Source organism: Lynx rufus, unplaced genomic scaffold (genome assembly GCF_022079265.1).
Source record: "Lynx rufus isolate CCGP_SWC_20201006 ecotype Redwood Valley unplaced genomic scaffold, mLynRuf1.p SCAF_21, whole genome shotgun sequence".
Classification (NCBI taxonomy): domain Eukaryota; kingdom Metazoa; phylum Chordata; class Mammalia; order Carnivora; family Felidae; genus Lynx; species Lynx rufus.
Genome location: NW_025814836.1, coordinates 22,149,391 through 22,175,669, shown reverse-complemented (window position 1 = coordinate 22,175,669; position 26,279 = coordinate 22,149,391). Strand labels below are relative to the sequence as shown.

The 26,279-nt window shown below is 41.0% G+C and overlaps 1 protein-coding gene across 1 annotated transcript in view; it reads right to left on the bottom strand.

The window, feature by feature from the left end:
* FANCI (FA complementation group I) overlaps positions 1–22,878 on the bottom strand; it is an 86,045-nt gene extending 63,167 nt beyond the window's left edge. Inside the window, exons 1-6 of the mRNA XM_047086560.1 lie at positions 22,808–22,878; positions 18,716–18,817; positions 8,090–8,162; positions 1,524–1,654; positions 956–1,112; positions 819–876 (exon numbers count right to left, since the gene is read on the bottom strand). Coding sequence (XP_046942516.1) covers positions 819–876; positions 956–1,112; positions 1,524–1,654; positions 8,090–8,162; positions 18,716–18,799 — 503 coding nt within the window. The 5' untranslated portion in view covers positions 18,800–18,817; positions 22,808–22,878. The remainder of the gene's footprint in view (positions 1–818; positions 877–955; positions 1,113–1,523; positions 1,655–8,089; positions 8,163–18,715; positions 18,818–22,807) is intronic.
* Between the last annotated feature and the right edge of the window lie 3,401 nt (positions 22,879–26,279).

Here is a 26,279-nt window from a genome sequence, read left to right as displayed (position 1 = left end):
GTAAATGAAAAAATGCAAGGTATATTATGATGTATATTGAATAAACTCTAGTGTAATTAAAATCAAATAAACATATAGGCACACGTGCTGATACATACTTAAAATCATGTATATTTTAGGGATCTTATGTAAGGAACCATAAAAGCTGTTATTTCTGATTTAGATAATCTTGGGTGTTCGCTTCTGGTTCTTTTCAATGTACCCAAACATAATCACTGTATTACATAACTTTGTATTCTCTATATGGTAAGGATTTTTCAATTTGATGGTTTTATATATTTTACTTCTAATGGGTCTAAATTTCATGGAGTAGCTCTACCTTAGCTTACACAGGTTACTTACCATAACTTAAATTTTTCTATTATAGTATGTTTAAGTTGGTCACAAATTTCTGTGGTAACATATCTACGTATGAGAATTTTCTTATTATGTTGGAGTCTTTCCTTAGGGTGGATTCCCCTATTTCTGGCTTAAAGGTACAACATCATTATGTATCCCACTCACTCAAAAAAACATAAAAGATATAGCAGAAGGGTGACCTCTCAGCCTTAAGGACCTTGGGACTCCAAGTAATGCTAGAAGACAACACTGCTCTGTTAAGATGAAGAGTCAAATAAACTATATGTAGTTTAGAACAGAAAATATAGTAACTAATCTCTCAAAAATTCATTGCAAACTAAATGGTTTTACAGTGATACACTATAAGCAAAAACACAGACCAAAAACTTAGTGATAAAAATTCCTGACATCAACAGTAATCCTTTTTTGGGCCACATGCATGTCTGAGAAAGTGCTACACATTAATGAGAAAGACTCACCTGCCAGAACACAGGGTGTTAATCAGTTGCTTCTTACATTCTTCCCCACTTAGTTCACCTAGAAATGAAAAATATACTGAGATAAATTTGATTAAGTGACTACAGAAAAGGCCACTAAAATTGGGAAAAAAAATTACCTTTTCCATAAGCCACATTTTCCTTTTTGGCAGCAAGGGTAGTGAGAATAATGGGTAATAACTCCAAAGATTTTCCATTCTTTAGCCTGCCCTCCTTGATAACACTAACAAACTCACTGGCTAATTCAACCAGTAATGGTCCTGGAAAATTGTGAACCTAAAAATTCATGAGACAAAGAAAATGTTAAGCAGAAATCTAAATGTTTGGTCTCTCCAAGAAATAAAGTCTTTTGCTGAATAGAACTGGCACTGAAACCCAGAACTGGTCCTATAAGGGATCCAGGAAATCATTCTGCTCTGGTACAAAACTTATGATCATAAAAGATTTCAAAGCTCAGAATCCTCCATCAGTTCTCCAATGTTTTCAAATACACCAACTCTTCAAAGATATCAGATGCCCACCATATCAGAAATTAACGTAAACATGGGTTTATGGACCATCCATCAACTTCTGTTTTTTAATAGTAGTTCTTATTCGTAAGTAGGAACTACGCTGGGTTTGGCACATTAAAGTTTCCCTTCCCTCAACAAATTACAACCCCCCCCCCCTCCAAATTTACCCTCTTACCTCCACCATTAGTAATCCTAAAATCTCAGATGCTACTTCTTTCTGCAAATCCCCTGACTCCACCAACTGGATTGAGCGAATGTATATCTTAAGCCTCCTAAGAGCTCCAGCTTCCTCAGAGCAGGGGGAACCTTATTGTTTTAAATGAATAGTACAGAAACAAAGAAAGAAGAAAGTTGAAGGGCAAACAGGAAAAACAGCACTATAGTTTAATAAAGAAGCAGAATTACCAATTTACTGATTACCATTGTGTTTAGAGCAGCAATATTTAAGAGCTTTACAAAAGTATTTAATTTAGGTGGATGACCGAAATGTCATCTTTTCTTCTTCCACCTATGTCACTGACTTTTAAAATAAGTTCATAGTGCAGAAAGAGAAATACCTTCTAAAATATCTTAGAGCCTTTTTTGGGCCCAGTAACCCAAATTAAATGTCTTTAACATATTCCACTTTAAAACATCATCACTGAGGGGCGCCTGGGTGGCTGAGGCAGTTGAGCATCTGACTTCAGCTCAGGTCACGATCTCGAGGTCTGTGGGTTCGACCCCCGCGTTGGGCTCTGTGCTGACAGCTCAGAGCCTGGAGCCTGCTTTGGATTCTGTGTCTCTCTCTCTCTATGCCCCTCCCCCACTCATGCTCGGTCTCTCTGTCAAAAATAAACAAACATTAAAAATTTTTTTTTTTGGGGGCGCCTGGGTGGCGCAGTCGGTTAAGCGTCCGACTTCAGCCAGGTCACGATCTCGCGGTCCGTGAGTTCGAGCCCCGCATCAGGCTCTGGGCTGATGGCTCAGAGCCTGGAGCCTGTTTCCGATTCTGTGTCTCCCTCTCTCTCTGCCCCTCCCCCGTTCATGCTCTGTCTCTCTCTGTCCCAAAAATAAAAAAAAAAAAAAAAAAACGTTAAAAAAAAAAATTTTTTTTTTTTTAGGGGCGCCTGGGTGGCTCAGTCCGTTGAGCGGCCGACTTCGGCTCAGGTCATGATCTCTCAGTCCGTGAGTTCGAGCCCCGCGTCGGGCTCTGTGCTGACAGCTCAGAGCCTGGAGCCTGTTTCGGATTCTGTGTCTCCCTCTCTCTGACCCTCCCCTGTTCACGCTCTGTCTCTCCCTGTCTCAAAAATAAATAAAACGTTACAAAAAAAAAAAAAAAAATTAAAAAAAATTTTTTTTTTTTTTTTTTAAAAATACAGTGGGTATTTTTTTTTTTTTCAACGTTTATTTATTTTCGGGACAGAGAGAGACAGAGCATGAACGGGGGAGGGGCAGAGAGAGAGGGAGACACAGAATCGGAAACAGGCTCCAGGCTCTGAGCCATCAGCCCAGAGCCCGATGCGGGGCTCGAACTCCCGGACCGCGAGATCGTGACCTGGCTGAAGTCGGACGCTTAACCGACTGCGCCACCCAGGCGCCCCAAAATTTTTTTTTAAAAATCACTGAATAATGTCAGTGGGAATGGCAGAAAAATAAAGACCTCAGAAATCCTTTCCTCCATAAAAGCAGTAAAAACACTGATAAAAATAATGAAAATCAACTTGTTCACAACTCTGAAAATTAATCAAAGGCTTGCAAAAATCCAGGGAGTGTTTACTTAAGAAAAACAGCTGAATCTCAGTAAGAACAAGTTTTGTGTCATATAACCATATATTATTTATTAGAAAAAAAATATTCTTGGGGCGCCTGGGTGGCGCAGTCGGTTAAGCGTCCGACTTCAGCCAGGTCACGATCTCGCGGTCCGTGAGTTCGAGCCCCGCGTCGGGCTCTGTGCTGACGGCTCAGAGCCTGGAGCCTGCTCCCGATTCTGTCTCTCCTTCTCTGTCTGCCCTCCCCTATTCAAGCTCTGTCACTCTCTTTCAAAAAGATACACATTAAAAAAAAAATTAAAAAAAAAAAAAGGAAATGGGATAACACAAACTGCTGAAAGGGCTGTCCAACATTTCTACAACCAGAAAAACCACCCTTCAAAAATGAAGGAGAAATTAAGAATTCCCAGATTAAACAAAAGAGAGAACTTGCTGCCAGAAGACTTGCTCAGTGCTAAAGGGAATCCTTTAGGTTGAGATGAAGGACACGAGACAGTGACTTAAATCCACATGAGACAGCATCAGTAAAGGGAACTACATAAGAAAATACAAAAGTAGTAGTAATTACTTTTTCCCCTGATTTATAAGACTTGTAGAAAGCAATAAATAGAAATCAGTGTTGATTGGGGTGCCAGGGTGGCTCAGGCAGTTGAACGTCTGAATCTTGATTTTGGCTCGGGTCATGATCCCAGGATCATAGGACCAAGCCCCATATCAGGCTGCTTGCTGAGCGTGGAGTCTGAGTTTCCCTCTCTCTCTCTCTCTCTCTCTCCGTCTCTCCCCCCTGCTCATGTGTGCTCTCTCTAAAAACAAACAGGGGTGTTTGGGTGGCTCGGTCAGTTAAGCATCTGACTTTGGCTCAGGTCATGATCTCATCACTCTTCATGGGTTCGAGCTCTGCGTCAGGCAGGCTCTGTGACAGCTCAGAGCGTGGAGCCTGCTTCAGAGTCTGTGTCTCCCTCTCTCTGTCCCTCCTTGCCTCTCAAAATTGAATGTAAAAAAAAAAAAAAAAATTTAAACAAACTTAAAATTTTTGTTGACGGGCAGAAATATGTAAAGGTGAGTTTGTATGACAGTAATCACACACAGGAGGGAGAAAAAAGAAGCTATATAGAGAGCAAAGTGCTGTAAACTATTAAAACTAAGCTGGTATTAATCTGAACTAGACTGTTATAAATTAAGACATTAGTTATAATCTTCAGGGCAACCACTAAGAATGTAACTCAAAAACATAATAAAAAAGATGACAAAGGAATTAAAATGGTACACTAGAAATTATCTATTTAACACAAGACACATAAAGTTAAAAAAAGACCTAAAACAAAGAAAACAAATAGCAAAATAGCAGATGTAAACCCTACCTTATCAGTAACTACAGAAAAGGGATCAGACATTCTAATCAAAAGACAAAGATTGGCAGAATAAATTTTTTTTTAATTTTTATTTATTTATTTTGAGACAGAGATGAGACGAGATGAGAAAGAAGAGAGAGAGAATGACTGGGGGAGGGTCTGACAGAGAGGGAGACACAGAATCCAAAGCAGACTCCAGGCTCTGAGTTGTTAGCACACAGTCCAACGCAGGACTCGAACATGTAAACTATGAGATCATGACCTGAGCTGAAGTCAAAAGCTCAACCGACTGAGCCACTCAGGAGCCCCTGGCAGAATAAATTTTTAAAAATTCATTTATATACTGTCAACCAGAAACACAATTTAGACTCAAAAGACACATAATTTGAAAGTTAAAGAATGGATGCAAAAAGATATACCATGCAAATAGTAACCAAAAACTTGGATTGGCTATACAAATATTAGGAAAAAAAGACTTTTAAGGGGCACCTGGCTGGCTCACTTGGTTGAAGAATCATCTGATCTTGATTTCGGCTCCAGTCATGATGTCACAGTTTGTGAGATCAAGTCCTGTGTCCGGCTCTGCACTGACAGATTCTCTGACGGACTGATTCTCTTTCCCTCTCTCTCTGCCCCTCCCCCACTCACACTCTCTCACTCTCAAAATAAATACCTCAAAAATATCTCAAAAAATATATACACCATGCAAATAGTAACCAGAAACTTAGATTGGCCATACAAATATTAGTAAAAAAACACTTGGGGCGCCTAGGTGGCTCAGTCAGTTAAGCGTCCAACTCTTGATTTTGGCTCAGGTCGTGATCTCAAGAACCTCGGGGATTAAGCCCTACATCTAGCACTGTGCTGATGGCACACAGCCTGCTTGGGACTCACTCTCTTTCCCTCGCTCTGCCTCTCCCACACATAAGCACACTCACTCTGTCTCTCAAAAAAAAAAAAAAAAACTTAAAGAAAAAAAGACTTTAAGGGGCACCTGGGTGGCTCAGTTGGTTAATGAGTTGTCCAACTCTTGATTTTGGGTCAGGTCATGATCTCACGATTTGTGAGATTGAGCCCCGGTCCAGCTCTGCTGACAGATTCACTGATGGACTGATTCTCTCTCTCCCTTTCTCTCTCTGCCCCTCCCCCACTTGCACTCTCTCTCAAAATAAACAAACTTAAAAAAAACACATTTTAAGGGAAAGACTATTACTGGAGACAAAGGACATTTTATAATGATGAAAAGGTCAATCCATCATCAAGATACGTACAATTATAAATATATAAGCATCTAACAAAAGAACTCCAAAATATACAATGGAAAAACCAAAACAACTGAAGGGAGAAATGGACAATTCAACAAATGAAAACTTCAATACCCTACTTTCAATAATGGATAGAACAATTAGAAGATAATCAAGGAAATAGACATAAACACACTAAATCTGACATCTATAGAACGCTACATCCAACAACAAAAGACACAATTTTCTCAAGTGACACAGAACATTCTCCAGGATAAACAACATATAGGCCATAAAAAAAATTCTGAGTAATTTAAAAGGACTGTAATCATACCATTTATGATCTGTGATGACAGTGGAATGAAACTAGAAATCAATTAACAGAAGGAAATCTAAGCAATTCACACATACATGAAAATTAACACAGTCATAAATACCAATGTGTCAAATGAAGAAACACAAGAAGTTAGAAAGTACCTTGAGATGAAAGAAAACAAAAACACAGCATTGCAAAAGTTATGGAAAGCAGCTAAACCAGTGCTTAGAGGAAAATCTATAGTTGTAAATGCCTTTATTAAAAAAAGAACAACAACAAAAAAGATAAATCAATAACCTAATCTTCCACCATTAGAAACTATAAAAAGAGCAAACTAAACCTAAAGCAAGTGAAAAGAATAGAAGAGTAAAATCAGACCTAAATGAAATAAGGTATAGAGGAATAGAGGAATACAGAAAAATCAAGGAAACCATTATCTTTTTCTTTGAAAAGATAAAAAAAAAATGGAAAAATCTTGAGTGACCAAGGAAAAAAGGAGAAGGTTCAAGTTATTAAATCAGCAATGAAAGAGGAGTGTTACTACCGATCTTACAGAAACAAAAAGGATTATAAAGAAATACTATAAAATTAGAGAACTTAGATGAAATGGATAAATTGCTAGACAGACACAAACCAGCAAAATTAATTCAATGAAATATAGAAAATCTCAACAGACCTATAATGAGATTGAATTAGCAGCCAAAACACTTCCCACAAAGAAAAGCCCAGAACTGGATGGCTTCACTGGTGAATTCACCAAATGTTTAAAGAATTAACTCCAATATTTTGGAAATTCTTCCAAAATGCAGAAGACGAGGGAACATTTCCCAACTCTTTCTATAAAGCCAGGATCCCCAAACCAAAGACATCATTAAAAAAACAGATCGGGGGCACCTGGGTGGCTCACTCGGTTGAGCAACTGACTTCGGCTCAGGGCATGATCTCACGGTTTGTGAGTTCGAGCCCCACATTGGGCTCTGTGCTGACAGCTCAGAGCCTGGAGCCTGCTTTGGATTCTGCCCCTTCCCCTCTCATGCTCTGTCTCTCTCTCTCTCTCTCTCTCTCTGTCAAAAGTAAATAAACATTAAGAAAAGTTTAAAAAAAAAAAAAAAACAGATCGGGGTGCCTGGATGGCTCTGTTGGTTGGCTTCAGACTTCTGCTCAGGTCATGATGTCACGGCTGGTGGTTTCAGGCCCCCGCATCCAGCTCTGTGCTGAGGGCTCGAAGCCTGGAGCCTGCTTCAGATTCTGTGCCTCTCTCTCTACCCCTTCCCCAGCTCGTGTGCTGCCTCTCAAAATAAATAAATAAATAAATAAATAAATAAATAAATAAATAAATAAACAAACAAACATTAAAATAAACATTAAAAATAAACAAACATTAAAAAAAAACAGATCAATATCTCTGTGACTACAAACACAAACATGCTCAACATTCAGCAAACTGAATCCAGCAACATATAAAAAGGATCATACGCTATAACCAAGCAGGATTTACCAAGAATACAAGATTGGCTCAATGTATAATAATCGATGTAATATACCATATAAATAGAACAGCACAGAATAAAAATCACATATATCATCTCAGTAGACAAAAAAGCATCTGAAAAACCCAATACCCTTTCATGAGAAGAACACTCAACAAACTAGGAAAAGATGGGTACTTCCTTAACCTAATAAAGAGTATCTATGGAAAACCCACAACTAACTTCACACTCAATGATAAAAAAAATTGAAAGATTTCACCCTGAGATCAGGAACAATATAAGGATGTCCATTTTCACAAGTGGGGCAGGGGCAGAGAAAGAATCCCAGGCAGGCTCCTTGCTGTCAGCACAGAGCCCAGCGTGGGGCTTGATCCCACTGACTGTGGGATCATGACTTGAGCCAAGATCAAAAGTCGGACGCTTAACCAACTGAGCCACCCAGGCGCCCTGAGAGACTGCAGCTTTAGTTGATTTTGTAAAATTCCCAAAGTCTCAGTGGTGCTTTAAACAGTAAGAAAAGCATCAATATGGGCCACAAGTAAACAAATCTACCAATGTACTCGGAGGTAGAAGAGCATTAGTTTTTATTACCTTTGAAGATAGCTCGCAGGAACGCTCCAGCAGCTTTTCCTTTCACTGCCTGATTCTGAAGGAGATTAGCCAACTGTAATCAAAGAGAGAAAAAGCTACAAACCTCTGGCAACAATTTCTCTACCCAGTGACCTAAATTCCCAATATGAAGCACATTTATCTGTCAAGTTCATATCCTTCAGAGACTTTGGGTATCACAAATAACATTTATTAAGATAGAGCAGAGTAGATCTTAACATGATGCACAGCTGTCAAGACTGAAATTTGTTCATATATTCATTCTACAATTGTCTAAGTACAACAGAAGTTACTAAAGAGAAAAGAGAGTGACACGGTACTTTTTTTTTTTTTTAAATCAGTCTTGCCCCTTATGTAGAGAATGGTGGGGGGTTTATGAGTGAAATGATAGGTTAGAAGACTGTTCTAGAGTTCAAGTGAGAGATGACAGTGGCCTAGACCAAACAGCAGGGAAGATGTTACCGGTTGAACAGTGTCCCTCCTCAAATTCATGTTGGAGTTCCAAACCGTAGGACCTCAGAATGTGACCTTATTTGAAACTAGGGTTGTTGTAAATGTAATGAGTTGCAGGCATTAAGACTGGCGTTAATAAAACAAACATCCTCCTAAGATGGGGAATCTTGGACACAGAGACACATAAAAAGTGAGTGTGCCACATGAAAATGGAAGCAGAGATCAGGGTGATACAAGCTAAAAAACGACAAAGATTATCAGCAAATTGACAGAAGCTAGGTGAGATTCTCACAGCCTCAAAGAAACCAACATCACTAGCACCTTGATCTTGGACTTAGAGTCTCCAAAACTGTAAAAATAAATTTTTGTTGTTTAGGCTACTCAATTTGTAGTACTTTGTAAATGGCAGGCCTGGCAAACTAGTAAAGGAGATGAAGAAAAGCAGACAGAAGATACATTTGAGAGGTCAAATCAAAAGGATATGCTGTGGTCTGAATGTTTATGTCCCCATAAAATCCACATGCCTGATGTGACAGTATTTGGAATGGGACCTTTGGGAGGTAATTAGGTGATGAAGGTAGAACTCTCGTGAATGGGATTAGTCCACTTATAAGAGATCCCACAGAGTTCCCTAGCCCTTCCACCATGTGAGGATACAACGTGAAGTCTGCAACCCAGAAGACGGCCTTCTACTGGCATTCTCATCTCAGACTTCCAGCCTCCAGAACTAGGAGAAACAAACATTCCTCATTTATAAGCCTGCTGTATTTTGTTATAGCAGCCTGAATGGACTAAGACAGACTTCCTCAGTTTAGAAGTGAAAAGGGTGTGATGATGAAGGAAAAGAAAGCAAAGCTTCTGGCCAAAGCAACTAAATGCGTAAATGTGGCACTAGCCGTTGACATGCTGAAAATCTGGGATTTAGTGAGCATTTGAATCACCCAGAGGGTTTGTTAAAACAAATCGCTGGGCTACAGTTTCTGATTTAGCAAATCTGATGTGGGATTCAGAACTACTACTCTTAAGATATCCAAGTGGAAATGCCAAGTAGACAACTGGACATGCCAAAACGGAGCTCAGTGAAGAAAGAACTCAATGGAAATGTAAGAGATCATTCAGGGAGAGATGTAAAGAGAGGAAAAACACCAACATTCAAGGATTAAGAAGAGAAGCAGCAGCCCACAAAGACTGAGAAAGTGAGGCTAACAATATCCATAGAAAGGAGTGTCACAGAAGCAAACTAATATAACAGTGAATTTGTTCTCTTCCACAACTACACGTGCCTGATCTTTTGGACTCAAGTCCATTTCTCCCTTCTTAAATACATAAGGAAGTACCTGACTGCTCTGCCTGAAACCTCTCAACAGAATGCTCATCCCTTAACATAACTCTCAAAGGGGAATTTGTCAACCCTTTTGTCTGATTTTCTCCCTCCCTCCAAACCCAGAGTACACCGGGCAATGCCTGGAGACATTTTTAGTTGTCATAACTGGAAGGGTGCTATAATCATCTAATGGATTAAGACCGCGGATGCTGATAAACACCCTACAAGACAAAGGACAGCACCAGTCAGCAAAGAGTTACACAGTCCGAAACGCGAAAAGCGGTAAGGCTAAGAAACCCCAATTCATCTTGAAACCAATGTTTCATTAGAAGGCAGTGTGGCATGGGAGAAAAAAAAACTGGATCCAGAATCAGAAGATGAATCCTGGTCATGACACTTACTAACTTCATAACCTCAGCCAAATTATTTCACTGTTATGTGGGTCCATCTCCCCACCTCCAAGGACTGTTAGGAGGAATAAATTAGATGACAGGTAGAGGACTTTGCACAGAGCCCAATGTACAACAGGTACTCAAATACAGTTCTCTACTCCCTCTGTCCTCAGCTCTCCTCCTTCCTCCATTTAGATCTTTCATCTTCCTTTTTGACTTTATGCTTTTTATTATATTTTAAAACACAAAAGTCAACTAAGATTACATGTCCTTGTTTTTTCAGAAAACATGAAAGTTGTTCTTTTAATTGGGAGGCTGGAACCACCAAATTAATGGCACAGTCCAAAAACAAACTTTTTTTTTCATACAACAGTCCTCACTTTGCAATGTCTGATATTTTCTCACGATTACAGAGTCTATGCATTCCCAGTCTCAACACAGGTGATACAGCATCCTTCCCATAGTATCACACCTGGAGGCATGTGATGCCCATCTATCCCTCACTGGTAATATTAATTCTGGTCATTCAGTCAAGGGCGTTGCTTAATTTTCCCACTTTGTAATTACTTTCCTCCCTCCTGTTGCAACCAGTGAGCAGTTTGTAGACAGACACTTTGACCATGCACCTATCCTGCTCATCTAATTTTCCCCTAGTATAATGGAAAAGCCCAGCAACAACCACCATTACCAGGTTATCAAAGTCAGTATCACCAGAATGACACAGATATCAGGAGCCCAGGGATACAATACACTGAAAAAGGTACAGCACCATTTCTGGGCTCCTTTTATCAGGGATGAATGACCTCAGGCTAACCATGGGACACATCAGACAGGCACCAATTGAGGAACATTCAGCAAAATAACCGATCAATACTCTTCAGGGTTATCAAGATCATGAGAAACAAGGACAGACCGAGGAACTGTTGCAAACTGCAGAAAGTCAGGGAAAAATAACAAGTGCATGTTGTATGATGAGCAGGATTCTGGGGGGCGAGAAACAACACCGGGGAGAAACAGGTTTGCTAATGGTATTGCACCAATGTTAATTTCTTAATTCTTAAAATAGTGACTAAGGTTATGTAAGATGCTGAGGAAGATACCCAGAAATTCTCTGTATTATTTTTACAACTTTTCTGTAAGTCTAAAAGTAGCTTAAAATAAAAACTAAAAAAAAAAAAAAAATCTCCCTGGATTTAGCACCCACTGATGTTTCTTGCCTGATCCAATCTTCACCATGATAGCTGCAAAATGGTGATTTTCTAACTCTAGCACAGAGGCAAGACCTTCCTTCTCTCCATTTATTTTTTTATTATCAGTATGGACTCACAAATTTATTTTTCAATAGTTTATAATTCGTAATTGAACTTAATTATTTTGATGTTCTAATGGTCCCAGATTTGGGTGATGGAAGCCCCTTTAAGCTGGTTCCTATGTCTTTGTGACATGCCCTCATCATTTTTTCTGGGCACTTCTTTACTTTCTGGTTTATAAGATGTTCCCGGCTCATCTTGTATCCATCATGCCCACCCTTGAAATTCTCCCTTTCTCTGAAAAGCCCTGGTTCCTTTCAGTGGGGAATGATCATTTATTAAGAGACCAAAGATCTAGGTCATGGGTGTACTTGTTACTACCGTGGCATCTTAACTGCTTCTTAGTTCTTCCAGTGAACAGAGCTAAAGAAAAAAAAATACACGTGTATATGCAAATACATACAAATATATATGTGCATGCAGATATGCATATACACACATATACATGAGAACCATAAATTCGTATCAATACTTCCATTTCTAATCTATCCCCACAGCGTTCTTTCTTGCCTTCCCAGATCCTAGATTTGTACATCCTTTCTAACACTAAAAATGCCAACATCAACACATTTACTCATTTGCTGAACTCTGTAATCTATCTAAAATCATTTCAGAATTGCTTTGCCTGTGCCGCTACAATAAGTAATCCTATTTTAAAATTTCAGGATTGGTGAGCCCTGCTGGCTCAGTCAATGGAACGTGCAACTTTTGATCTCAGAGTTGTGAATGTGAGACCCGTGTTAGATACAGAGATTACTTAAAAATAAAATCTTTAGGGGCGCCTGGGTGGCGCAGTCGGTTGGGCGTCCGACTTCAGCCAGGTCACGATCTCGCGGTCCGGGAGTTCGAGCCCCGCGTCAGGCTCTGGGCTGATGGCTCGGAGCCTGGAGCCTGTTTCCGATTCTGTGTCTCCCTCTCTCTCTGCCCCTCCCCCGTTCATGCTCTGTCTCTCTCTGTCCCAAAAATAAATGAACGTTGGAAAAAAAAAAAATTAAAAAATAAATAAATAAAATCTTTAGGCGGGGGGTGGGGGGGTGCACCTGGCTGGCTGGCTCCATTGCTATAGCATGTGAACCTTGATCTCGGGATTGTGAGTTCAAGCCCCCACATTGGGTAAAGAGATTACTAAAAAATAAAATCTTAAAAAAAAAGTTCAGGGTTTATTTGTTATCTATCCTTCTAACCAGATTCTAATCACGGTCTCACTGCGTTTGCATTCCTACCAGCAACGTATGAGTGACTGCTTCCCTGGTCTCGGCAAGAGTGTACAGACAAGCTGTTCAATTTTTCCTACTGACAGGTAGTAATGGTTTTACTTGAATTTTCTCTTATGAGTGAGGTCGAGCATCCTTTCTTATGTTATGGTCATTTTTATGTCACTGTGATTATCCTCTATACTCCTTTTGCTCTTTTTAATAGGATTTTTTGACTTTTCTCCTCCTTCAATTATTGTAAGTTATTTATGAATTAGGAATATTAACCCTTTGTCTGTGAAAACTGCAAATATCTTCTCCCAATTTGTCATTTGTGTTTTGATTGTGTATGGTATTTTTGGTCATGTAAATTTTATAGATATGTAGGTAAATTTATCAACCTTTTAAGGTATCCAGATTTTGAATCCTAGAAAAGCTTTCTCTGCACTACAGTTCAAAAGAGGAATTCATCCACGTTTTCTTCTAATATTTAGGTTTGGTTTTTACATTTAGACCTCTGATTGTGGAGCTTATTCTTGAACAGTGTATGCAGAATACATCTAATTTTATCTATTTTTTCTAAATGGCTAACTAGTTGTCCCAACACTATTTATTACATAGGATCTTTGCCCCAATTATTTGGGATACCACCTTATAATAGACTAGATTTTATGTGTTGGGTCTATTTTGAGACTTTGTCATTCCATTATCTGTTTTCCTCTCATGCACCAATATCACATTTTTCATTACAGAGGGTTTTTGGTATGTTCACTGTCCAGTAGGGCTAGTCCTTCCTCAGATATCTTCCATTTCAGTGTTTTCCTAGCTATTCTTATTTTTCTATATGAGCTTTGTTTTTATGTGTATGAAACGCTATTGAGAGATGCCTGGATGATTATATCAGTTAAGTGTCCGACTTTGGTTCAGGTCATGATCTCAGGGTTCATGGATTTGAGCCCTGTACTGAGCTCCACATGACAGTGCAGAGCCTGCTTGGGATTCTCTCTGCCCCTCCTCTACTTGCACTTTCTCTCTCAAAATAAATAAACTTAAAAAAAATGCTATTGATTTTTACACAATTTTATATTCTGCTACCTAGCTGCCCTCTTGTTGTAGATGGTTTGATCATGGATTCTTCAGGATTTTCCAGGTGTACTATTATGGTATCTGCAAAGACACATGGTTTTACATCTTTTTTCTATTTTTATGCCTTTCATTGTTTTCTCTAGACTAATTGCATTGGCTAACAGACCAGAACAATGTTAAATAGTGATGGAGAGAGTAGGCATACAGCCTGGTGCCTGATCTTAGCATAAATGCCTCCAGGGTTTCCCATTAAGATGCTAACTTGAATTCTCCAGAAACCAATATTGCACTGTATGTTAACTAACTGAAATTTAAATAAAAACTTAAAAAGAAAAAAAAGAAAAACAGGATGCTGACTTTCAGATCTATACAAGTATTTTATCTTATTAAGGAAAAAGCCACCCACTCCTATTTTCTCAAGAGTTTTTACTAGGAATGAGTGCTGGATTTTGTCAAAGGCTGTCTCTAATTTCTGAAGATAATCACATGGTCTTTGTGGTAATATACTTTCTATTACTGAACCAACCTTGTATTCTTGGTATAAACTCCATTTGGTCATGGTGTATTTTTTTTTAATCTGGTATTAGACTCTGTCCTCTAGTATTTAAGGTTTTTGCATCAATATTCCTAAGTGAAAATATGCTATCTTTATCAAATTTAGGGTTCAGTGTTACACTTTATAAAAGCATCTACAAGTTTTCCTTATGTATGTACATATCCTTATGTATTATATATGCTATCAAACAAATTATGTAGCACTGAGACTATCTCTAACTTCTGATTTCTATGCTTGGTAGAAGTCCCCTGTGAAATTATCTGGGCCTAGTATTTTTGTGTGACTTAACTGCTTGATTAACTCTTCCTTCTATGGAAATTGCTTCCAGTTAAGCGTTCCATCTCAAATTGGGTCAATTTTATTAAACTGTATATTCTTAATTATCCATTTCCTCTAGATTTTCAAATTTATTTGCATAGATATGTATGAAGTAGTCTCTTACTATTTTTTGACATTCTCTCTTTATTAATAGTTATTTCCCCCTTCTCATTTCTTATTTTGTACATTTGGGTTTACCACATTGCTTTCTTGATTAGTCAATGGTTTTGTCTAATTTTTCAAGGAATCAGGATTTTGCTGAATAATAATAATTTTGAACTGTATAAATAATTTGATCTACTTGATTAGTTTCCATTTTTATTTTAGTACTTTCTTTGTGCTCTTGTTTACTGCTTTTTGATAATTTATTTATTTCCTTTTAATTGACTTAGGTGATTTTTAAAAGTATTCCATGGATTCTGATATGTAGTATTTTCATTATTTTTTTAGAAATCCTATAATTTCTGTTGTCATATCCCTTTTTACCCAAAAATTGTTTAAAAGGTATTTTATTTCCCAGTAGAAAATCCGTTTGTATTTATTTCATTTCTGATTTCTAGTTTTACTGAATTGTGACCAAAGAGGGTGGTTTATATATTTCTACCTAATGAGACCTATCAATGTTTTCTTTGTGCTTTAGTACATGACACAAATCTACATGTTTAAAAAGATATATATATATATACTTTTTTTTTTTTTTTTTTAAAGATTTTGGTTTTGGACAGGGGGTAGGGAGGCCTACGTGCCTCAGTCAGTTAAACGTCTGACTCTTGATTTGATTTCAGCTCAGGTCACGATCTCGCAGTTCAGAACCTGTGTCAGGCTGTGCAGAGCCTGCTTGGGATTCTCTCCCTCCCTTCTGTCTCTGTCCCTCCCCTGCTCACATGCTCTCAAAATAATAAACTTAAAAAAAAATTGTAATAATATTTTATTTTTTGGGTGCCTGGTGGCTCAGTCATTAAGCATCTGACTTTGGCTGAGGTGATTATCTCACAGTTCAGGAGTTTGAGTTCCACATCAGGTGAGCTCAAGCCCTGCTTCAAGTAAAACATAAGCCACAGGTAAGCCCCACTTCTTTCTCTCTGCCCCTTGTGGGATTCGTTCTCTCTTTGCCCCTCACTCACCTGCACCCTCTCGCTTAAAAAAAAGAAAAAAAAAATTTTTTTTTTCTTTTTTTTTTTAAGCAATCTCTACACCATATGTGGAGGCTCCACCAACTAAGTCAGCCAGCCCCAAAGATATATTCTTTTATTAAAGTATTCTCCACGTATTTTAAATAGTATTCATATTTCCCATCTCTTTACAATCTTTGCTTTGTTGAGGTATCCCCAGGTCTGTAATCCACTTCACTAATTTCCTCTTTAGCAGTGTTTAGTCCACTGCTAACTGTCAAGGTTTCCATTTCTAGAAGTTTTCTGTTTTCCAAATCTATCCCTTCTTATTTTATGGATTCTATTTCTTCATTTACATATTTGAGTATATTAAAAATCATATTAAATATTTACATGAAATATATATATTTTTTATTTTAGAGAGAATGTGTGAGTGGAGGGGGGGGCAGGGAGAGAGAGAAATCTTAAACAGGTTCTGCACTGAGTGTGAGCCCATGACATGGGGCTCAATCCCATGACCCTGGGGGATCATGACCTGAGCTAAAATCAAGAGTTGAATGCCACCTAGGCACCCCGAATATTTGTGTACTCTAGAGTACCTTTTAGATTCCCCTATATTCTCTAAATCCTTCAATGTGAATTTTCCCATTGCTGGATATGTCAGTCTTTCTTGTCATGGACTTTTTTTTTTTTTTTTTTTTTGAGAGAGACAAAGACAGCACGAGCGGTGGAGGGGCAGAGAGAGAGGAATAGAGAGAAAATCCCAAGCAGGCACCACACTGTCAGCACAGAGCCTGATGAAGGACTCAAACTCACAAAATCATGAGATCATGACCTGAGCCAAAACTGAGAGTCAGACACTTAACCAACTGAGCCACCCAGGTGCCCCTCTTATCATGGACTTCTTTATGTGTTTTGTAATTTTTTACTCTAAGCATATCTTCTATGGACATTAAATAAACTGAATGTATATATTGCTGGAATACTTAATAAATTTGTAGAGGATATAAAAAGATGACTACTACACTGGTCAACAGAATCAAGATACAAAAAGATCTTGATAGAGCAAAATGCAATTAATTTTAAAAGATAATTAAGATATAAGTATATAATTTTATATGTGGGTTCTAAAAACTAACTACAAAAATTCAGAGATGAAGAAAATTAGCCTAATACCAACATCCGCAAAAATGAGTTGGGATTTTAGTTGCTTGTAAAAGCAATGAGACAACAGTACGATATTATGGCCAAAAAGGTGATTCTGCATTAATGGGAAAATAAGAGAAATTTTGTCCAGTTTGAGGTAATAAACTTTTAAGGCAAATGTTAACAAAAGAGAAATGTTCAGAAGACTGTGTCCGTGTCAGTGAAGGAATTTTGCTAAGAATTATTCAGCGCGGGGTGCCTCAGTCGGTTGAGCGTCCGACTTCAGCTCAGGTTATGATCTCATGGTTCATGAGTTCGAGCCCCGCATCGGGCTCTGTGCTGACAGCTCAGAGCCTGGAGCCTACTTCGGATTCTGTGTCTCCCTCTCTCTGCCCCTGCCCCGCTCACACGCCGTGTCTCTCCTTCTCTCTCAAAAATAAACGTTAAAAAAAAAATTATTCAGTGTCTACTAGATGGTTTACATGCATTAACTCATTTCATCTTTACAAAAGCCAAGAGATAGAGATCTTTTCTAGGGATAAGCAAGAATGAGAGAAGTAATTCACAGCATCTATTTATATCGTGAATTTTGTTCTAGTTCTTATTTTTGCTTATTATGGTTAATGTTAAGGCCTCTTCAAGTTCAAAAGCATATAAAACCTAAGTTCTAAATCAATAAACTAATTAAAAGTTGGTTTTAACCAAATCTTAATGTCTATAGAATAACTCAAGCTACAGCTCATGCAATGGCTTGTCTCAAAAAACTGCTACAAAAGCAGTCCTGCTTTTGTTAATTAAAAAAAACAAAACAGAGCCCACCCCTACCTCAATTCCCAATTAGTGTCACATTTTAACAGAAATTACAATGTACCACAACACAGGCATACAAAAATTCCTTTAAAAACATAATATGCAAAGTCTTAACTCGTTTAGACATATATACTTAATATTTAAGGTTAATGTTAAGGAGGGATTCCTTTCCATACACAAATATGAATAAGCTAAGAACACATATTATGCAAAAAGGAGAAGTGTATCCGGAGAGTAAGAAGATTCACATAAGAATCTCAAAATATTTGGAGCGCCTGGGTGGCTCAGTCGGTTAAACATCCGACTTCAGCTCAGGTCATGATCTCGCAGTCCATGAATTCAAGCCCCGCATTGGGCCCTGTGCTGACAGCTCAGAACCTGGAGCCTGCTTTGGATTCTGTGTCTCCCTCTCTCTCTGCCCCTCCCCCGCTCATACTCTGTCTCTCTCACTCTCAAAAATGAATAAATGTTAGAAAATAAAAATAAAAAAAAAGAATTTCAAAATATTGTACTGCTTCTGAATTTATCTTTTTTAGGGGAAAATATTAATAAAGAAGCATCAGTAGGCAAAATGTCACATCAAAAACTATAATCAGGACATTACCTTCAAGGAGGATTGTTCTAATAACCTTAAAAGTACCCTAATTTGTATGTATGTACATATGTATTGTATGTGTGTGTATATATTTATATATAATTGCATAAATACTTAAATGCTATACAGTTGTATACAAATGCCCTTCGATTGTCTATTTTCTTCCTCTCCCCATTTCTCAACATTTCTCAAAAAATCCTTGTTTCCTAAGGTGAGTAGGAGGTAGAGTGGCAGAGTAATTTTTCTAACATGTTCTTTGAATTTGTCATCATGCTTGACATTTGCTTTATAGCAGAACATGCTTAATACTTACATCATCTTCTTTCACAGCCTGAAGCAATTCCTGCAGTTTGTCTGCTGTTTTTTCTCCTGCTAGAGATAATATTTTCTGGTCCATTGTTGCTCTATCAGGGAACTGTAAGGGAAAAGTGTCAGAGCTGGATGAAACTTCCACAAGGAAACAAGCTTGACTGTTTTCCTTCCCTCCCTGTTAACTGAGTTAACACAGCAGGTACACAGCAGGTACTCCATAGGTTAAGGGCTACTAACCAGTATGAGTAGGTGATTTTCATCCAAACCAAAATAATTTGGAAAATTCCCTGGAATTTCTGATTAGAAACTTGTATTCTAATCAAGTGGTTTCAGAATTTTTGCCCATTTTAATTTTTTTAGCATCTACCCAGCACACTGCCTAGAACAAAGCTAGCACTTAATAGTGTGATAAATTATAAATATACACACAAGAATATTATTACAAGCATATAATAATATTTCACAAATGAATAAACCAAAAACACTATAAAGGCAAAGTGCCAATGAAATGGTATGAAAACTAGTAAGAAGTTTAACAAGACTGGGGTGCCTGGGTGGCTCAGTCGGTTGAGCGTCCAACTTTGGCTCAGGTCATGGTCTCACAGTCCGTGAGTTTGAGCCCCGCATCGGGCTCTATGCTGACAGCTCGGAGCCTGGAGCCTGCTTCGAATTCTGTGTCTCCCTCTCTCTCTCTCTCTCTGTCAAAAATAAAAACATTCAAAAAAATTAAAAAAAAAAAAAAAAAGAAGTTAACAAGACTAACGAAATAAATGTGTGCTCAAACATCAAGAAGGCATCCCAGCAGAGGGAAGCTTGAACTGGAACTCAAGAGATTAAATTAGGTAGTCAAGATAACCAGATGGTATACTCTATACACTACTGGGAAGGAGAATGACAGGAAGAAAGGCTTTTATAGGAGAATTTGAAAAACTTATTTGGGGAAAATGAGTAAACTGCCTGAGGTACAGAGTTGAAGTAGAGGAACAGTGAATAGGATGGCTAGAAAGACAGACTGGGAATAAACTGTACAAGATCTTAAATGCCAGGTTTAAGGGATTTAGCTTTTATTCTGTAAATAATAGACAGCAATCAAAACTTCTGGAGCAAAAGAGAATCTGCCTGATTCAGATTCTGCCGGTTTAAGACTGGAAAAGGTCTTGAGGAAACAATCTGGTATCAAGCATGTAGATTAAAGTAGGGAGAGAGAGGGGGCGCTGGGTGGCTCAGTCAGTTAAGCATCCTGACTTCGGCTCAGGTCATGATCTCACAGTTAGTTCAAGGATTCAACGCTGCATCAGGCTCTGTGCGGACAGCTCAGAGTCTGGAGCCTGCTTCAGATTCTGTGTCTGTCTGTCTCTCTCTCTCTCTCCCTCCGTGTGTGCGCATGCGCACTCTCAAAAATAATAAATAAGAGACTCTCAAATACAGAGAACAAACTGAGGTTGGATGAGAGGTGGAGGAGAGAGGAAAATGGGTGATGGGCATTGAGGAGGGCACTTGTTGGGACGAGCACTGGGTGTTGTATGTAAACGATGAATCATGGGAATCTACCCCAAAAACTAAGAGCACGCTTTACACACTGTATGTTAGCCAATCTGACAACAAATTAAATTTAAAAAATAATAAACATTAAAAAAATAAAGCACGGAGAGAGTAAGGATAAGGAGCAGAGACTAAGAAGTTATTGAGGCCTATTTTAATGATAGAGGCAAAGGCCTATATTCGGGTGGTGATCCTGGGAAGTGTAAAAGAAAAAGGTGAAAGGCAGGGACATTAGGAAGTAGGATTTAGTGAGCAGCTATAAGAGTATTATGGGTAGGGGGAAATGCAGACTGGTGAAAAGACCACCTGCTGCTCCTCCTGTATTTCCTCTTATGTTTCCCATCCCCATAAGTTGTACCACCATCCACTCAGACTGAAACCAGAAGCCTGGACAACATTCTTAACAATTCCACCGTCCTCCTCCACATCCACTACCAAGTCCTGTCAATGTGAACCCCTAATCAGCTCTCAAATCTACTTCTGAGATCCACTACTCCCACATCACTCCAAAGTCACCACCACCTCTCACCTGAACTACGACAAAAGCTTCCTAACTTGTCCCCCACACAGCAATTAAAGTAATCTTTTTGTTAATGCAGCTGAAACTCCATCTCCATCCTCACCTTAAAACTCTTCAGCCATCTTCTCTCCTATCAGTCCCATATCCTGAAGTCAGGATAAAAAAAAGTCCTGCAGGGTCTGGCCCACACCTAACTCCACCCTTAATCCCTATATACTCTAGCCACACTGAATTGCCTTCAGTCCTTCAAATCCCAAGTTCTCCTGCCACAGGCCCTCATAGATGTTTTTCTGTCTGGAACTCACATACATACCCCTCCTTTCATCCCCTGCCCTCTAATCTTTTAATTCCTACAAATCCTTCAGAGCTCAGCTCAATCTACACTTCCCCAGAAGCTCTGTCTAGGTTAAACACTCCCCTACTACATCCTTTGAAGGCAACAGCAATTTCTCTTCTCTCCTTAGGGTCCCTTCCCTAAGGAGAGGAAAAAAAGATGAGAAAAGAAAAAACAAAAAACTTCAAGGTAACCTGGCTATGCGCCTACGTGACAACATCCCTCCTGATCTTTTATGTACTGAGACTACTTAATCAGACGACGTGTTTGTGTGTTACCATGTACGGGAGACAAAAAAATAGAAAATGTATTTAAGAAAAAAAAAAAAAAACTACACCACGGGAAGTTCGGGGCTCAGTTCTTCGGGTTGGAACCCAACTGCACAGTGCCAACAGAAATAAAGTTGCTTCCTGGAAAGAAAAGCCTCGGGGGTCATGACTCTCTGTGCGAGAATCCTACTACGTCCCCATCACCACACCTTTAAAGTTGTATTTCTAGGGGCGCCTGGGTGGCTCAGTCGGTTAAGCGTCTGACTTCAGCTCAGGTCATGATCTCACAGTCCGTGAGTTCGAGCCCCACGTCGGGCTCTGGGCTGATGGCTCAGAGCCTGGAGCCTGCTTCAAATTCTGTGTCTCCCTCTCTCTCTGCCCCTCCCCTGCTCATGCTCTGTCCCAAAAATAAATAAAAATATTAAAAAAAAAAGAAATGTAAATTTAAAAAAATAAATAAAGTCGTATTTCTAATGCTAGCTTAAGGACTGTATCTCCCCCTTGACTATGAACTCCAGGAGGCCAGGGGGCCATGTCTGGTTTTGTTTACCAGTGAACCTCCAGTATTTAAACACCGGTACCTGCCTTATAACAGGCTCCCGGTAAATTATTTGCTGAATAAATCACTGAACTCCCTACGAGTCCCAAGACCCGCTCATTTGACCCTCATACCAACCCTGTCGAGTAGGTGTTATCAGCCCCAATTTAGATGAACGTCTTTTAGAATTCGGAGGGATAAAGTAATCGCCCCAAGGTTAAAAGGCCAGCAGTGGAAGAGGCAAAAATAAAGCCTAGGTCTGCCCAGCTCCCGACCCCCAGATCGCCTGCTCCGACCCCCTTACCCCGGTTAGAGCCCGGGGTGGGCAGAGAAAATGCACGAAGGGCATACTGACCAAGAGAGACGCGCAGCCAGAAGCGGAATATGCTGAAATCAACCTATCCCAGCAGGTGCGTTTTGCTAAATTCGGCCGACCACCAGAGATGAGTAACTAGCGGGCGGCTGCGCAGCGCCGGTGCGCCCGGCACACCCCTCGCCCAGAGGCGCCGAGCTTAGCGGCCCCGGGAAGGAGACGCGCCGGGTTTCGCGCCTGGGCTTCCCCGAGAGCACCACGTAACCACAAACAGAAACCCCGGAGCGAGGCAGCTGGCGATGCCGACCGTGACTGAGCTAGAGGCGGAATGGGGTTACGTTTCTCGGGCGCAAGAGCTGAACCCTGACGGAGAGCGAAGAATCGAAGACGAGCGCGGAGAGGGTAGCACGGCCGGGAGGAGGGAGCCGCGGAAACCGAAAGACGCGGCGGGAAACACCCCAGAGAAAACACCAGAACGCCAGCTCGGAACGGCAGCCCTCCCGCCCTCGCGCACCCGCTCGCCGCCCCCGGCGCAGGGTCCCACGGCCCGTGCAGCGAGCCCCCTCGGCACGGTTACCTCAGCTCCACCGCTGCAGCGAACTTCCAAAAAGCCCGCGCGGCGGGACGCCACCACACTTCCGTCACGAGACACAACAGGCCCCGCCCCCAAGGCTTATTTCCGCCGCCCGGGCGCACGCGCGTGGGGTGTACCATTAAGGCAGAAGGGGTGTGGGGTGCTCGGAAGTGCCCACTCCCAGCCTCGGGTAGGCGTAGCTTGCAAACTCGCGCTCAGGACCGCAGAGAGCATGCGCAGTGTGGCCTGTACGTAGACGGAGGGTGGTCTAGACCAGTCAAGCCGTTCTCGTGGACTGTTAGGGAAAGAGTCAGTGAGATAGGGGCCAAATGAAGGGATGGCCCCCACAGGTCATCTGTGGGGAGCCCTCGGAAGGCGGAGGGCAGATGAAGGTCTCCCATTCCTTGTGCTGGGGAGGTGCCTGTAATCCCTTATATGTAAATGCCACGTGGCCAGGAGGCTTTTTGTTCTTCCCATTCCAAAACCTCAGCGTTTAGGGCATAGCCTGGCAAAGCAGTAGATGTTCAGTAAATATTTGTTAAATAAATAACCAACAGTAGTGGGGCGCCTGGGTGGCTCAGTTGGTTAAGCTTCATGACCTAGGTCATGATCTAGCCATTCCTGAGTTGGAGCCCTGGAGTCTGGCTCTGTGCTGACGGCTCAAAGACTGGAACCTGTTTCAGATTATGTGTCTCCCTCTCTCTCTCCACCCTTCCCCACTCACGTTCTGTCAGTCTCTCTCTCTCAAAAATAAACACTGAAAACAGAACAAAAAACAGTAAAACTAAGAGCAACGGAGAGGAGGATCGAGTCTTAAGTTCGAAGAAGCCGGGGTGCCTGGGTGGCTCAGTCAGTTATGTGTCCGAGTCTTGGTTTCTGCTCAGGTCATGGTTCACAGTTCCTGAGATCAAGACCCCCATTTGGGCTCTGCGCTGATAGCGGGGAGCCAGCTTGGAATTCTCACTTTCCCTCTCTGCGCCTGCCCCCCCCCCTCCAAATAAATAAACATTTAAAAGAAAATAGGGTGAAGAAATTTGTGCAAAGGGCCTGAGAGCAACAAGAGAGCCCCTGGCTAATACTTGGGGTGGGGGTGGGAAAGCAGGCACTCGGAAGTCCTTTTCACATCTAGGGTAGTGGGGGAACAGCTGAAGTGGAAGGGTGTGATTGTATTCACATTGTAGAAAAATATCTCTGGTAGGTGAGTGCCGCAGAGACTTCGAAAAAGATGATGGGGGTGAGAGGGACTGAAGGCTGGACGTTTTCGGGGCTATAAACTGTCCTGGAAATAGGAGGTTGCGGTGGGCACAGGCAGAATTGAGCGAACAGCATGTGAAAGAGATTAGCAAATCCAGCGAGCAGAATGAGCACAAGGGCTTGGGGGAGATGTGGGAGGAGCTGAGGAATATTCAGCCTTGAGTGACAGGTGGGGGTGGGTTGCTACTGCCAGGGAACTGATACTGGGAACACAGGGAAAGGTGCAGGTTTGGGGAGGGGGGCGGGGGTGGTGATGACGAGGCCTCAGATTTGGACTTACCGAATGTGAGGTTCCTGCGGGGTGGCATGTGAAGGACGCTAAGATCAGGGGCATTCAGTCTGGAGCCTGAGCCCCAGTCAGGATGGGATGGGTCTAGTTGGCCAGTCCTGGAAGAAACATAGCTGCTGGAAGAGAATGATGCCTCTTAGCTGTCCAAGGCTGCTCCTTGATTACGACCCTTCTCAAGCAAGTTTTACTTCTACTACATTCCTGGCCCAATATCGATCTGTAATATGTGTAATAAGCAGCTGATTTGGAAGATTATTCCTGAAAGGAATCATTTTAGCTTGCCAAGAAAACAAGACGACTTTACCTCATCTCCCCACAAAACCTCCTTCCCAGGCTGCTTATGGGACTGGGCTATACAGCCACAAATTCGTATGTCCGTGTAGTCAAACAAGCTCATGCACCTTTTCGACCCTCCATTTGTGCATCGCAGGGTGCACTTACTGAATTGCCTGCGTCAGTGTCTACCCCGTGGCATTGACAGTTCAGGGTCTTTTCTCCGCTGGTTGCATGAATGTAGCATCTGTGTTTTCCATTAGCACTAATGGAGGGTACACATGCAAAGGAAAAGAACAGACTCCCCACCCTGGTGCAGGCTTCCTTACTAAGTAGCAACTAGACTCCTACACTGGGCAGCTAGTGACAAACTGAGTTTAGAAAATACAGCCAATTCAAAACAGGTTTGCAATAGAGGAACTAAATGTTCTTCAGATCTTGTCAATAGTTCACATTTGTGTAATAACATTATAGCTACTTTTATTTTTGCAAGAGTCCAGAGAAAAAGGACAAATGGAGGCCCCCTATCATTCAGGATACTTGATCCTGAAGTGTGAGGGGCTTTGTATGTTTGCATGTAAACACACACCCTGAAGATTCACACCATGCCTCTTCCCTAGAGCTGCCGGTGGCTGCTGTCTGGGCCTATGGCTGTGCACACTAGACCTGTCCTGGAGAGGGTCGACCTGGGAAAGACGAGTTTTGGAAAGCTACCCAGAGTGTGGTCTGAAGGAAGGCATATGGGTTTCTTAGGGTACACCCTCTAGGTTTCTTTTGTTTGTTTCTTTTCTTTTTAAAGAAGGCTTCATGCCCAGGGCGGAGCCCAACGCAGGCCTTGAACTCACAACCCTGAGATCAAGACATGAGCTGAGATCAAGACTCCAACACTTAACTGAGCCATCCAGGCACCTCATCACCTTCTAGGTTGCTTGAGCTCCTCATCATCTACGAAGGTAGTTAATAAGGCACCCACCCAGCCCAAGAGCTCCAGTCGTCTGGGTTTAAGGGCAATGTTGCTTGAGAGAAAAATCAAGGTAGTATGTATAAAAAGACTGGCACTTAGAAACACTTCATAGTGTTAGTTCGTTCCAGCAATCCCACATTTGGGTATATAGATAGAAGAATTGAAATCAGGGTCTCACCCTTTGTACACCCGTGTTCGCAGCAGCATTGTTCACAATAGTCAAGAGGCAGAAACAACCCATATCTTCATGGACAGCGAACATATAAACAGAATGTGGTATATCCACACAATGGAATAATCTTCTGCCTTAAAAAGGGAGGAAATGCTGTCATTTGCCACAAAACCTACAGGAACTCTAAGCACATTATGCTAGGTTAAATCAGTCATAAAAAGACAAATACTGGGTGGAATCATACTCAAAAGGAGCGAAATTCACAGAAACAAAAGTAGAGTGATGTTTACCCAGGGCTGGGTGGAGGGGCAAAAAGGGAGTTATTGTTTAATAGATACAGAGTTTCAGTTTTGCAAGATGAAAAAGTTCCAGGGGTGCCTGGGTGGCTCCGTTAAGATTTCTACTCCTGATTTCAGCTCAGGTCATGATCTCAAGGTCATGGATTGAGCCCGAGTGGGGCGGGCGTGGAGCCCGCTTAAGATTCTGTCCCTCCCCTGCTCTGGGTGCACGCGCTCTCTCTCAA